The following is a 13433-nucleotide window of genomic DNA, read 5'->3' as shown; positions in this document are numbered from 1 at the left end:
GGCGTCACTAGCCACAGTCCTGTCTCCTCAGGATCGTCCGTACTAGACTGTCCAGTCTAGCCAGCCCTGGCTGTGACGGACCCTGACGAGGCTGCTGTTGCATGTGCGACTGCCAGCCGTGCAGCCAGAGCCGCCATGCTGCATGTTTCAGCTGTCCATGCCGCCCATGCGCACTCAGGATGGGCTTTCGACGTGCCACGGCACGCCGGGTTTTGGGAGGGCTTGCGTTCCGGTCGCACGGATACGCGTTGCCACGCAAGAGCTTCTTCTTCCCTCTTCGCCACATGCCAGGATGCTGACCAACGGCAGTCCGGGGCGTACAAACACGGCGCTGTCAAGCCACAGGACGGGAACTGTTTCGCGCCAAGCAGGCGTCAAAGGGCCAATGGCGGCGTCTCGTCGAGCTCAGGCATCTCCTCATCGGGCAATCGTTTCAAGTGCGGTGAACTATGTTTCCTCTTCGCCACAGTTGGGGCTGGAGGCCGCCCTTTAATCACTTTGGGCCTAGCCGGTCTAGTCTCCATCTCGCAGATGTCCCAAAACTTTGTTTGCACAGCTTAACCATTCTCCATTGCACAACTCTCCTGTTGGACAGGCACAGTGGGATCAACTCTAGTGGGATAACCTCTAGCGGGACAGGTAAGATCTAGTGGCGTGGCCCATCATCGAACAACCTTGGGATAACCTTGTGAACCCCCCTGTATTGTAGAATAGCCTGTGAAACATTTTTTTCTTCCTTTCTTTTTTTGCGGGAACAAGATGATATGAATGAAATTGATGATTTAATACAGCTAGTCTCGCTGAATGGGCAATGGGAACTAAATGAGCAACAGTATTATAGGACAGCTATGAGACAGACAACTCATGCTCGAACCAAAGAACGTGACTGGACAGCCATCTAAACTTGACCAAGTTAGTTTGCGCAAGAAGGAGAGCCTGCCATCGCCTATCACGTAATCAGGATCAGTCCGACAACGAGTCCGATCAATCCGGCCTGTACGGTGTTCCGGGACGCTCCCGCAGTGAGATACGTTGGCGAGGCAGACGGCGGAGGCAACGGGATGTTTCCTGACGGGGCCGAGACAGCGACAGGGCCGGAAGCACCATCGCCCGCCACCTCGCCCAGGGAAGACCCTCCCACCAGAGACATCGTCTCGAGCTCGTGGTTCTCCAGGGTCATGCTGGCAACGGGGTCATCTGTGCCCGAGGGCTGGCAGCCGTAGCACCGCGCGCCCGGGGTGAATCCGAGAACCGAAGTCTTGAACACGGACGTCTCGCAGGTCGAACATGCCTGAACAGTAACGGCAGGTGTCGGGTCTGGGGACGCCGTGTTGGACGTCTGTCTTCGTGTCAGCATATGTGTTGTCCGTGGCATCGGTCCGGTTGCCAGGTGCTTGCTTACCGTGGAGACGGTCATCAGGTGCACGCCGGTCGGCAGCCCAAACTCGCACACATAGCAGGGCAGGCTCGGCATGGATGTGTGGCAGATGGATCGAGTCATAACCTCGTACGTCTCTGTGGACGTCGTCGTCGCTGTGCGTGTGCTGTTAGCGTGTGTATGCCACCATCATGTAGGATGCTTGCGTCACTCACAGGTCTGTCCGTCAGGGCAGATCTCCACAAGGTCAACCATGACGATGACCTCGACACCGACCCATTTGCCGCAACCGTCTGTGGGCGCCGGGCCGCCAGGAACAGACGGAACCAAGGTGTTGGACGTCGGTGCTGTGAGGGACCCTGGCCAACTGTACCCACCAGGCAGAGACTCTGTGCCCGCCGCCACAGAGATTGTGCTTGTGGATACCGTACTTACAGAGACAGTCTCGCTAGTCACCGTTGAATAGGATGCAGAGGGCGTCAGGCTCGACGGTTCGGCGCTAGCTGGAGCCGATGAAGTCTGGATCGACAGGGTGCTTGAGCTTGCTGATGGCGACGGAACACCAGATGACCCTGGGCTCGTGGCAGCCCAGGAGAGCAGAGTGCTACCAGACGGGCTCGTTGACCCCGGAGGCAAGGGGCTGCTCGGTGGAGGAGCGCCGTAGGTGGGGAATATCACAGATGATGGTGCTGCTGGTGTCGATGCCGACAAGCTGCTTTCTCCGGTGCCTGAAGGTACACTAAAGCTTTCAGTCGCGGGTACTGATGGCGTCCCCGTGGAGCCGCTCGAGACCGGCCCAGAAGGTGAGGTTGTGCTCGGCCCTGGGGTGTCACTCGAGGCCGGGCTCGACACCTCTACTGAGCTACTTGGGCCTTCTCCAGCTGACGTGACAGAGCTAGAGGCCGGTGGGTTCGTCGCGCTGCTCTGCGGCTCCGGGCTAATTGAACTTGCCACGGAAGAGCCGGCTAGTTGCGATGAAGTATCCAGTGATGAACTAGGAAGACTTGTGCCTGAAGATAGCAGGGGATTCGTATTGGTTGGCTGTGCCTTGGGTCAGTCTTAAACAAGAGATTACCGATCTTCGCTCAGGGTACTTACAGATATTGAGGTCAATTCAGAGAAGGGAGCCGACGCTGTGTTTGACGTGCTCGGTGCTCCAGTTGAAAGCCCAGGCCCGGTCAGTGTACCGGACAATGGTGGCGATGAAGGACCAGGACGACCAGCAGATGGCGACGAAGCACTCTCGGACAAGTTCTCCGAGGAAGTGGAGGCGGGGACGGAACTCGAAGGCCCCTCACTCTCTCCGCTCGACACGGAGCTTGTTGGCAGACTGGAGATGACACTGTTTGATGCCGAGCTCGGCGGTTCCGTCATGGAGACGCTCAGACTTTCGCTGCTACTCGGGCTGGGAACTCCGAGGGACTCGGACGGAGTAGAAGCTCCAGGTGATGAAGCAGACACGGCCCCACTGGTTGAAGTCGGCAAGCCCGGGGTAGCAGTGCCAGAACTTGAACTTCCAGATGAGGTAATCGACGATTCGGTGCTCTGCCCTGTGCTTAGACTTGTGCTTAGACTCGCGGAGGTCGATAAAGTCTCAGTGGTGGAAGATGGAGACAAAGTATTACTCTCCCGACTCGTAGGGCTTGTCTCGACGGCAGAGCTGGCGATACTGCTCGCCGATCCTGAGGGCTGAGAGGATATGCCAGCGGATGTTGGGCTCGAAGTTGAAGATGAGAGCGGTGCAGAAACATCAGTCTGGGTCGATAAAGAGGGCCCTGCGCTTGAAGATGAAGGGCCTGACACTATAGCACTCGAAATTGTACCGCTTGGAGACGAAGACTCTGTGTATGGCCCTCCAGTCGACGATGTTTCGGCTGAAGATGGATTGCCACTTGGTGCAGTACCTGTGCTTGATATACCCAACACTGTGGACGATGAACTGATTGTCCAGGTCTCGACCCTGGTGGTGGTAAGATCCGTGATCTGGGAGGTTGACAGATTTGTGGCTATTGTGGTGACAAGGCTCGTGGTGATTGTCAGAGGCAGGCTCGGGGTGAGACTTGCTGTGCTCGAGCTTGGACCAGAGGATGGGGGCAGGGCCGAGCTCGGGCTCAGAGACGAAAGCGACACTGAGCTCGCAAGAGTCGAGGGAGTCAGCTCTGATGACGACGTCTGCGCTGGTGGCACTTCCGAACCCGGTGTAGTAGGCGGGCTTGACGGTGCCCCCGACGACGGGCCGCTTGACAATGCGGTTCCTGAAGACGGTACCGCCGAGGTGGAAGCCCCGTTCGAACTATGGCAAGTAGTGTCAGCACCATCCTATGTGAAAGGGCTAGCATTCACTCTGACCTGAGACTTGACACTGAAGTGGTCAGTGATGTAGATGGCGGTGGGAACGTCCTTGGCAAGTCAGCGCCGTGTCTTTGCATTTATCATTGATCATGGCCGCTCAAATAGATGGCAAAGAGGCCGGCTCCGGTGTCAAAACACCACCCATTTACTTCTGGCTATACATACAAAGTCGTAGACTCAGTGGTGACTAAGTCAGTAATTTTGTGAGGTGGAAGAGTTCGTAGCGATAGTAGTGACAAAGCTGCTCGTTATTGTCGTCGAGATCACTGGCGCTGATACGGAAGCCGATGGCGCCGTTGTGGAGACCGAGGAAGACCTTGGGCATCATTAATTCTTCTTCTCTCTTAAAAGAAATCGAGTCCCAGGGACCTACTCAAGGCTAGCACTCGATGTTGGCGGTGCTCCTGTGCTTGGCACGCTGGAAGGCGTCGTGGACCCAGTCCTGTACAATCTTTCAGCCTTTGTTTTCAGAGCTAGGGCCCTCTCGAATATTTACCCAAGGCTGCTTGGCGGGAGCAAAGATGAAGGAACAGACGAGGCCGGTACAGTCACCGACTCAGTAGCACCGCTTTGAACTCTCAGTTCCAGCTCCAAGAAAACATACGGGACTGAGGGAATTTCCTACCTAGAGCTCACGGACGATGGAGGTGGAGCGACAGAAGAGACTTCAGTGGAAACACCATTGCTTGGTACGGCTGGTCCGGAGCTGTGATAGGAATGTTGAGCATCAGGTCGGTGAACTGCTCATAGAAAGGCTTACCTGGAAGGCAACGTCGATGGGATTGCCGTGGCTGACGACTCCTGGGGTGCTGGGTGTAGGAGAAGAACTTGGCACGGAGGATACGTTCAATGAGGACGAGGGAGCAATCAACGGTGGGTTACTGCTTGAGCTACCGATTGGAGAAGATCCCGGGAAAGTAGAAGCCGACGAGACAGGGGCAGAGCTAATTGGATCGACGGTCAACAGGATGTCACACGGGAAGACGGCTGATCTACGAACCTCGAGCCTTCGGAAGGAATACCAGTGGAAATGGTCGACACTGCAACAGAACTTGAGATTAGTATAGGGGATGATAGTGTTGTTACTGCCGTGGTAGCGCCTGTTCCGGTGGATGTTGACGAGCTCAGTCCTAGTGAGGTCGTTCCTGTAGGCACTGAGACGGTAGGGAATCCTGGTGGGAGTTCCGATGTGGTGGCAACGGTGCTAGGTCTTGCATGAGCATCTGGGTCGATACACTTGTTTCCCACACTCTCTCTTACCTCGGCGTGTCTAGAGACGACAACCCCACACTTGATGGAAGATCGGTTCCGCTGGTCACAGTGCCGCTGCTTTCAACCGTACTCGGCAAGGGCGTTGACGATGGTGGGCTGAGAGTTTCTGTGGAACTGCTCTAGGATCAGCACGAAGTCCTTTATTTCAAAGTCCGAGTTGCACCCACCTGGAATTTGTGAACGGAACTGACGAGGATGTCGGCGGTTCCAGGGAAGAGGTGCCGTTTATCGATGAACTAATGCTACCAGACGCCCCAGCAGACGAACTGGAGAGCGGCGGCGCAGGTGGTGTCGATGTCGTCGGACGGACCAAACTTTCACCAAGATCAGCCGGAAAACCATCGAGCCAATTTGTATCTTGCAACGTACCCTGAGCTTGCCGCGGACGAAGAGACGACCAAGGGAGGAGTCGGGCTGGAAACGGTGCTCCCCTCGGTGCTAGAAGAAGTCAAACCATTCGAGGAAGAGACAAGTGGTGTTCCGGGGGTGGGAAGACTATAATTGAGTTAGCAGTAGGCAAAATAAGTAGCCAGTTGACCTTGTCACCTCGGGCTTGCTGGTGTTGACGGAACTGTTCCGGTAGGCGGCACGCTGCTGTCGCAATTAGTACAAGGACATTAATCCAGGGCACCCAAGAAGCTTACGTCGAGTTGCTCGGCGCGGAGGAAGAGGACAGCCCGGATGGCCTCGTGCTGCTCGAAAGAGCAGGTGATGAGCTGTTCAGGCCTGGCGCAATCGGCGTCGATGACAATGCCGGTGGAACGCTACGCCGGTGGTCAGCCCGTGAGCCACGAACGTGTGCAGGACGGACACTCACCTCGTGCTGCCCGGCACTGTGGGAGCAGAGCCTGTCGGGACGGGGACGACAGGGCTGCACCTGTGTCAAATTTGTACCGCAGAACCGAACAGAGGACGGAGTGGCTCTTACGTTTCATTCGTCACGGCTGTTGAAGACAGAGATGAAGCCTCGCTGGAAAGGACAGCTGAGGATAGAGCAGCGCTTGAAAGCGATGGAAGCACTGCAGTGGTGGAAATTGGTGCAGAGCTGCCATTGTATCAGCCAAAGAGCCGAGCATATCCCGGGGGAGGAGACACAAACCTCGAGTTCGTGAATGAACCTGAGGGCGAAATAGGCGCCGAGGACGAGACGGTCCCCGTGGATAGTGAGCTGGTGGCCGATGCTGGCACACTTGAATTCGACTCGTCAGTTCTCCCTGGTGAATGCACTTCTGGTGGCAAGTCTCACCTAGAGTTCGCAGATATGGGTGAGAAGGTTGACGACGGCACCACCGAACTGCTTCTTGTTAGTCGGGACGCCGCGCGTTGCGCATCTTGTGGCATACCTTGAATTTGTGAGGGCAGGCAGTGATGTAGAGGACGGAGTGGGCAGAGACGAGCTGGAGGTCGAATTTGAGCCCGGTGGCCGACACACACCCGGAACAACGGCCCCGTTGAGGCATTTGCAGGACGACGAGCAGGAGCTCGCAGGCGTTCCGTTCAAGGGTCCGGCATCACACTCCTCCTCCAGAGTGGGGTCCCAGACACCATCGCCACAGCCATCCGGAGTGGCCCCTTTGACAATGATGTAGGGAATTCCGGTTGACCCATCCGCGAAGTCCTTCTGTCCATCCCCAATGGCATCCTGTGCAATAGCAAGTGGCACAAACCCATACTGACCCGTGGTGGGGTAGGACGAGAAGACTTCATGGACACTACAGGACCAGTCACTCAGGGCGGCATCATCGAGGGTGCCCAGAGCCGTCGAGTCGGCGACCAGGTGCGCGTCATTGTAGCATGCCAAATTCCCGCGAACGGTGATGGTGCCAAAGTAGGACAGGGAATCGACGGCCGCCGAGTCGACAGAGCCATAGTAGCAGGACAGCGCAAAGTACAAGCCAGTTCCGTTGCCAGAGGCAGAAAACCCAAGAGCGTTGTTGATGAGAGTCAGCGCGCCAGGCTGACTCGAAGAGTGGAAAGTAGGATCAGTGCCGATGAGGATAATGTTCCCTTGCACGGCAGGGCCCCAGGTCGCCTTTGTCGAGTCGAAGAAATCGATCGTGTCGACAGTACCACACATGGGATCCGGGATCACGATGGCCTTGTACTTCTCGAAATCAGCTGTGGTATAGCTGGCCCACTCTTCAGGGGTTGCAACATGGGCTGGGGTGGCCGAGTCGTCAGCATGGAACACAAAATAGCTCGCCCCGGTGCTGCCATACCTGTCAGGCCAAGAACAGTCGTTGCTTGTATGTACTCCTGGGTGTCAGCCATGGTGCTGTAGAAGAGGAGGTCCTCGGCCGCGACAATGCTTGCCAGCCCGGCCGAAGCCAGCCTGGCCACCGAGCTGAATCGCATGACCGCTAATGATATCTGCGAAATTAGGCAGTTGGAGACGATAATATCGCAGTAATCCAGAGGTAGAGACAGGTCAAGAGAAAGAGAGACACAAGTTGGATGATATTCAGAACAAGTGATATTACTGGGAGGGTCACTAAGAGACGAACAAACTTACTTTATATTAAGCAAACCACGACGAGGCGGGATGGCAACATCACATGTCTCGGGCAACACGAGTCTGGCTCCCAGTGTTCGCTGCGCCATAAACAGCACCGCTCGCCGAACAGCGTTGCGTGGCGTCGAGGACACCCCGCCATGAGCAGAGAGGACTCAGGTTTTGATTGCGAAGAATCAAGTTAACGGGAGACAAGAGTCATACTGAGTGAATCAGCGCAATGAGCGTTCCAGAGGCTGAGGCAGCCTGGTCTCGCGCGCGTCTTGGGACTGTAGAGACGCGGAGAGCCAGCATCGAGCGTCCGAGAGCACCGTTCAGCCAGAGCAAGACCGTCTGGGTTGCGGGCCCCAGATGAATGGTCCGGATACCGAAATAGTATGTGACAGCAGAGCTGCAGCTATGGGTTGTCCGGATCTCGTTCAAAGTCCAGACGGAAGTGCTTCGCTCTCGGACACCACCGTGGAGGTGGCCATGCACGGCGCACCGCGCTGACGGACCGACATCCACGGGCCCGACCCGGAGGTGGCTTTTTCTGACAACTGCAAGCATACTAGCGCCTGGACATGGAGAACGTGCCGAGACGGAGGGTTCATGGCATAACACGAGCCATCAACGGGCTGTCAAAACGGGCAGACAGGTGCCACGACGTTGAAGCCACGCGGCAGTTGTATGCAGACGGCAAGACCAGGTCCAGGGGACGGTGGTACAGAGCGAGGGCGAAATTACGGCCCAAGACAGAGAGCGGCGACATGTCTTGCGACAATGGCATGAGCAGGTACCCGGAAGTTGCACCATTACGATGGAGTAACGCTAGACGGCGTATGAGTGCTCATGTTCGAGGCCGAACCGAGCAGTCTGGGCAGCTCCAGCTCTGGATCAGCGCGAGCAATGCCTCCCGTAATCGCCGGGCGGGTAGGCTTGGTCGGAGCTCTCGAGCTGAGGTTTCGTGCCTGCACGTGTCTCGGTGTTGATCCAAGCCGTGTGGAGGCAATTGCATGACCGACCCAGACCACAAGCGACGCTCTGTTGACTGCGCGTCCAGTGCCTCGCGTCTCGAAGATAGGGCCGAAATGTCGGATTGTCTCTAGGCAGGCATATCAAGTCGTTGTTACACAGCATCGGAAGACATGACTGAGTGGTCACTGGCAAGGACCACGATCTGAGTGCGCTGCATATCAGCTCCAGGCCCGACAGAAAAGGTATAGAACTGGACTTAGCTGGCGCGTATTAACATCATTGGGGTGTACTGTGATGAATCATTTGGCCACACAGGTCCGCTCAAAGTCCACGGTGTGCAAATCCAGGCTCGATCTGATCTGCCGTCTCGAAGACAAGGCATGGTGCATTCGTCGTGGGCCGCCTATATCAGAGGCGAGGACGGCGGTCAACCCAGCCACAGCTGCTCAGGGCGACGCACCGCGGGGAGAGCAACGGACTCACTGAGACCAAATGCAATCAAGTCTAGTTACATAAAGGACAAATGCTCAAAAATGCCTGTAAGGGGTCTCCTCATGACACATGCAACACACCACGATGCCCTTGGCCAGACGGCTCAAGCCCGCCCATGTGGCAGTCCCTGTCGTCCTCCATCACACTGCGCTACACAGCAGAGCCAATGCTGCCATTAATACCACCGGAGACTTGGCGAACTTGCCGCCGCAAATCGTGTAATGTCTAGACATCACCCCAGACATCCTCCCACGTGATTGCCCCAGCTGTTTGTGGGCTTGGCGGCCGGAGTGGGCTCTTCGCAGCACGGTTGCACATTGCTTGTGCTGAAATGGCCAGCAGGCCCGAGTGCCTAGGGGGGCCTGAGCCGCGATCCCACGTGCTCTGTTGCCCTGGCTGCCTTGGAAAGCATGCGACGCGGGAGGAAAGCGACCGGATCTGGGAGTGAGCCGCGTCCTCAAGGCGGCCGGCTCAAGTGCTAGAGAAAGGTGGTTCTCAGGCAGTACTGCCCTGAACTTTACCATCCACAGTACCGTCAAGGCGGGGCGCATCGTCACCAGTGGCAGCCTTTGCCTTTTGCCACTCCTCGGGTGTCTGGCATTTTGCAGTCCATCTGTCGGTCATGACGAGTCAATAGTGGATTACGACGACCAAACCAAAGCACCGGGGCAGAGATGAGGATAGCGGTGATGTGCTCCCGGGCCGGACCGGACAGGATTCTACTTACGCATGGATGGCGGCAATCTCCTCCTTCAGGGCGGAATTGACTGTAATCGCCACGTGTTAGCGAGTACGGGACGTGTACGGGACGTGCGAGGGCGTGAACAGGCGGTCACCAACCTAGGCGGTGTCTCTTGAGCGAGTTCTTCCCGGCGAAGTCGGGCGAGACAATCAAGGTTGAGAAGGCCTGGCCACAGCCGCCTACAAGAGTGTTAGCATCAGTGCATGTGGGAGACCGGGGGGGGGGGCGGGGCGGGTCTATGTTGTTGGGGGACGAACCAGACATGTCGGTGATGTCGACATGGATGGCGTTGAGCCGCTCTATGATGGAGGCCTTGAGCGCGGCCTCTGACACTGCAGTGTTCTCCATGGCTGGTGATAGGTGATTCGATTTGGAAGGAGTGTTTGTCGGTGAGTGGGCAAATCTGGGTCGTCGACGTTATGTGCCTGTGTGTGTATAGGGGCCTCGACTTGATTGCTCTGATAACTCTAGGTATGGGGTCCGTCTATGAATGACAAAAGATGCGAGGGTGGAGAAGGGCTGTCGGCAACTTATCGTAGTGTTGGTACGCAAGCGTGGCAGGTACACATACGCTATGTCATGAACGGGGCGGAGATCAAGGTACCAACGGCCGCTACCGGTGGGTCAAACTTGATAGGTACCTACCAAGGTACCTACCTAGGTAGGCAGGAGTTGTGTCTATAAGCTCTGCCTGAGCTGTCGACGTCAGTGTTTACTGTCCATGCCGAAGCAATGACTTCTCTCACGACACGGCTCCGCCTTGCCATACACCCCTCTCCTCGCCTCCGTCTCGCAACTGCAGGCCCAGCCTCGTCGTCGCCAAGCAGCCGCTCTCCTGCCGTCGCCGTTCGCACCTGGCCAAGGACCAAGGGCGCCCCCACCTCCGCCAGAGCTTGTTCCTCGACGCCATCTCCCGTTGCTGTTTCTGCTCCAGCCCCACTGTCACCAGGACCACTGTCACCGGCAAGAAGGATGGCATCACTCGCTGCACAACCACTGCCACCACCGCCTCAGAACACCCCCTTCACCCGGGCGGTGGTGCAAGCTCTGAGATCTCTGTACATGCCACCGACCCCAACCCCAACTTAACCCCAGCTTCAGCCTCAACCTCAACCCCCCACCGCCCTCGCTGCTTGCCATCCGGACGTGTCGAGCTGACACCCCCCACTCCAGGTACCCGGAAGAGGTCGCCGACAGGGCTTGGGACAATGTCGGCCTGCTCCTGGGCAACTTCGACGCTCCCAGCCAACAACGTCTCGGTCTGGAGTCCACCCCGGAGCACAAGACCGTCCTCCTCACCAACGACCTGAGCCCATCCGTCGCGCAGGAGGCTGTCGACAAGAAGGCTTCCCTGGTCGTGAGCTACCGTACGTCCGCATCTCCACACTTTCACGCTCCTTGCCTCGTGCCTCCTTCACTGACCAGTTGCACCCGGCTGCTAAGATCCCTTTATCTTCAGAGGGCTCAAGTCGGTCGACCTCGCCGACCCTCAGCAGAGGATCCTGCTCCAGTTGGCTCAGAAGAACATCGCCGTTTACTGCCCCCACACCGCCGTCGACGCCGTCCCTGGTGGCCTGAATGATTGGCTCGTCGATGTCATCTGCGGCTCGCAACAGCCCCAGAGCCGTTCCGCTGTCCAGCCCACCTCGGCACCTCCCCCGGCCGGCTTTGAAGGCGCCGGCTATGGCAGAAAGGTCGAGTTTGCCCATCCGGTCGTGGTGGGCGACCTGGTCCGTCGCCTCGCCGCCGGCATGGGCGGCCTGAAGCATGTCATGGTGGCAGCGCCCAGGCATTTTGACGCCGCCGCAACAACGGTCCAGTCCGCCGCCGTATGTGCGGGCTCGGGCTGGGACGTCCTCAAGAGCTGTCCCGTCGACGTCTTGGTGACGGGCGAGATGAGTCACCACAACGCACTCAGGGCCACGATGGAGGGCAAGCTGGTCATCACGGTGTTTCACAGCAACTCTGAGAGGGCATATCTCCGGCAAAGGATGCAGCCGGCCCTGGAGGCGGAGCTCCGCAGGATCGGTGCCGAGGCACAGATCTTGGTGAGCGAGGCGGACAGGGATCCATTTGAGGTCTGGGACGTGGAGCGCCTCGGTGCCGGGCCCGCGTCATGACTGGCCACTGGAACAGATCAGGAGCGAGATGGCACACACTTTCGCCCGACCAGCTCATCTAGCATACGGCGCGTTGAGGGTGCGTCTTGGGACATGTACGCGTAAACGCACAAGGGCTAGTCCGGGAGCGCAACCGCTGAGTCGGGCGCCGGCAGGACTCGGTGGATGAGTGAGTGGGTTTTCCATGAACCTCGGGAAGATCTAGACTATCGGGCGGGCTGAGGCCCGGGGTATCATTTCAAAAGCATCATCCAACCTACGCTCTTACGACGGCGAATCCGCGCCCTTGACGGCTGCATCCCCCTCCGCCAGACATTCATCAACATCAGCACCCCCGATCCCCTTCTGCTTCCAGGCGAGGAGCAGCTGCCTGGGCTGCGTCCACGCCTCCCTGGCTTCTTCGACCCTGCCCTCTTGCGCCAGTACCCGTAACCTGTCCGGCGTGTCCAACACCCCCGCGACGAGCTCCCTGGCCCTCTTCTTCCTCGCCTGCGCCTCCTGTTGGCCCTTGGTGTCTTTCGGCTTCGGGGCGGACTCCCTCAGCGCGTCCCTGATGGAGGATGCCTGTGAGTAGATGTGGGCGATGGCTGGGTCGAGGGTGGCGGCCATGGGGTTCAGAGGGTCCATGTTGGAGCGCATCTGGCAGGAAGAGACGGTCAGTTACACGGTTCCAGAGAGCCCCGGATTGCTTCGAGACCTGGTGACTTAGTACCTTGCGTATTGTCTCGGTGGCGGTGATGAGCTTGCTGTAGTTGTCGTAGACCAGTGCTTTCTTCTCAGCGTCGAGCGCCCGTATCTCGCCCAGGACCCGCGTGTAGGTCTTGAGCAGCTCCTCGAGGCTGCTGTCCCTGAGCTTGGACTTGACGTAGGCGTCGGCGTCGAAGCCATCGGCATCGACCTCGGATGTTGGGACGTCTGAGTGGAGGAAGTCGGCGGCGTCGGCCAGGGAGGCGGAGTCGGTGTCGGTGACCTCGAGCAGTGGAGGCGTGGCGGCAGCGGGTGTCTTCTTGAGGTTGTAGTACTCGCGGAGGGCGGCACGGTTGTTACGCTTGCTGGGCGCGGGCGCAGAGGCGGGTGCGGACGGGTTGGGAGAGCTGGTTGCGGACCGGGGGATGTCGAGGCTGGGGCGTGTGGACGAGGTGGGAGTGACAACGGCCTGGGAGGAGGGTGTTCGCCGAAAGGTGGAATGGGGGTCTCTGGGCGAAGCTATGGTGGACATGTCGGCGGCAGCACGTACGCTCCTGTGTCCAGGTGGTTGAGGGCGGAGGCTGGTGCTGGCGTGGGCTGGCTAATGAATGGATGATGATGCACCTGCAGTACCCAGGAATTAATACCTAGGTAGAGACGAGGTCCACGACGGCGGAGTTGTCAACACATGTGTGTAGATGACGGGGGTTCTCCAACTACTGCCCTCGGTACGTACCCACGCAGGTACCTCCCTGCAAGGGAGCAGAGGTACCTCAGGGTGGGGCTCTAGCCGCCTCGTCTGGACCTAGACCCCCGGGACGTCAATAATCATCAACTCACCTGCTCGTGAAATGCTCCTCGGTCCACCACAGTCTCGATACTCTATTTAGTCGTCCTGACAGGCTGAGAAAGTCGACAGTG

General features: G+C 58.0%; 7 protein-coding genes across 7 annotated transcripts; 2 read left to right on the top strand and 5 right to left on the bottom strand.

Moving 5' to 3' along the window:
- Positions 1–949: 949 nt before the first annotated feature.
- On the bottom strand, positions 950–1633 carry INS49_013816 (uncharacterized protein; the record flags this gene model as incomplete). Its single annotated transcript, XM_043174509.1, has 3 exons — positions 950–1339; positions 1403–1533; positions 1594–1633. 3 exons carry the CDS (start codon positions 1631–1633, stop codon positions 950–952), a joined length of 561 nt encoding a protein of 186 aa, XP_043021454.1.
- Positions 1634–1926: 293 nt separating this feature from the next.
- INS49_013815 (uncharacterized protein) lies at positions 1927–3071 on the top strand (the record flags this gene model as incomplete). The annotated part of the gene is made up of 3 exons (XM_043174508.1): positions 1927–2038; positions 2131–2430; positions 2497–3071. 3 exons carry the CDS (start codon positions 1927–1929, stop codon positions 3069–3071), a joined length of 987 nt encoding a protein of 328 aa, XP_043021453.1.
- A 57-nt stretch (positions 3072–3128) lies between these two features.
- On the bottom strand, positions 3129–4055 carry INS49_013814 (uncharacterized protein; the record flags this gene model as incomplete). The annotated part of the gene is made up of 4 exons (XM_043174507.1): positions 3129–3671; positions 3728–3778; positions 3896–3906; positions 3968–4055. The coding sequence occupies 4 exons, from the start codon at positions 4053–4055 to the stop codon at positions 3129–3131; spliced, it is 693 nt and encodes a 230-aa protein (XP_043021452.1).
- A 1007-nt stretch (positions 4056–5062) lies between these two features.
- On the bottom strand, positions 5063–7357 carry INS49_013813 (uncharacterized protein; the record flags this gene model as incomplete). The annotated part of the gene is made up of 10 exons (XM_043174506.1): positions 5063–5116; positions 5170–5188; positions 5249–5316; positions 5372–5440; positions 5549–5596; positions 5647–5766; positions 6102–6183; positions 6249–6296; positions 6346–7162; positions 7222–7357. The coding sequence occupies 10 exons, from the start codon at positions 7355–7357 to the stop codon at positions 5063–5065; spliced, it is 1461 nt and encodes a 486-aa protein (XP_043021451.1).
- Positions 7358–9458: 2101 nt separating this feature from the next.
- On the bottom strand, positions 9459–10053 carry INS49_013812 (uncharacterized protein; the record flags this gene model as incomplete). Its single annotated transcript, XM_043174505.1, has 4 exons — positions 9459–9576; positions 9691–9730; positions 9804–9884; positions 9963–10053. The coding sequence occupies 4 exons, from the start codon at positions 10051–10053 to the stop codon at positions 9459–9461; spliced, it is 330 nt and encodes a 109-aa protein (XP_043021450.1).
- A 624-nt stretch (positions 10054–10677) lies between these two features.
- Positions 10678–11825, top strand: INS49_013811 (uncharacterized protein; the record flags this gene model as incomplete). The annotated part of the gene is made up of 3 exons (XM_043174504.1): positions 10678–10763; positions 10879–11072; positions 11149–11825. 3 exons carry the CDS (start codon positions 10678–10680, stop codon positions 11823–11825), a joined length of 957 nt encoding a protein of 318 aa, XP_043021449.1.
- A 264-nt stretch (positions 11826–12089) lies between these two features.
- On the bottom strand, positions 12090–13044 carry INS49_013810 (uncharacterized protein; the record flags this gene model as incomplete). Its single annotated transcript, XM_043174503.1, has 2 exons — positions 12090–12464; positions 12538–13044. The coding sequence occupies 2 exons, from the start codon at positions 13042–13044 to the stop codon at positions 12090–12092; spliced, it is 882 nt and encodes a 293-aa protein (XP_043021448.1).
- Positions 13045–13433: the final 389 nt, after the last annotated feature.

The sequence above is a fragment of the Diaporthe citri genome (genome assembly GCF_014595645.1).
Source record: "Diaporthe citri strain NFHF-8-4 chromosome Unknown scaffold_7, whole genome shotgun sequence".
In the NCBI taxonomy this organism is placed as follows: Eukaryota; Fungi; Ascomycota; class Sordariomycetes; order Diaporthales; family Diaporthaceae; genus Diaporthe; species Diaporthe citri.
This window is presented reverse-complemented; position numbering and strand designations above follow the sequence as displayed.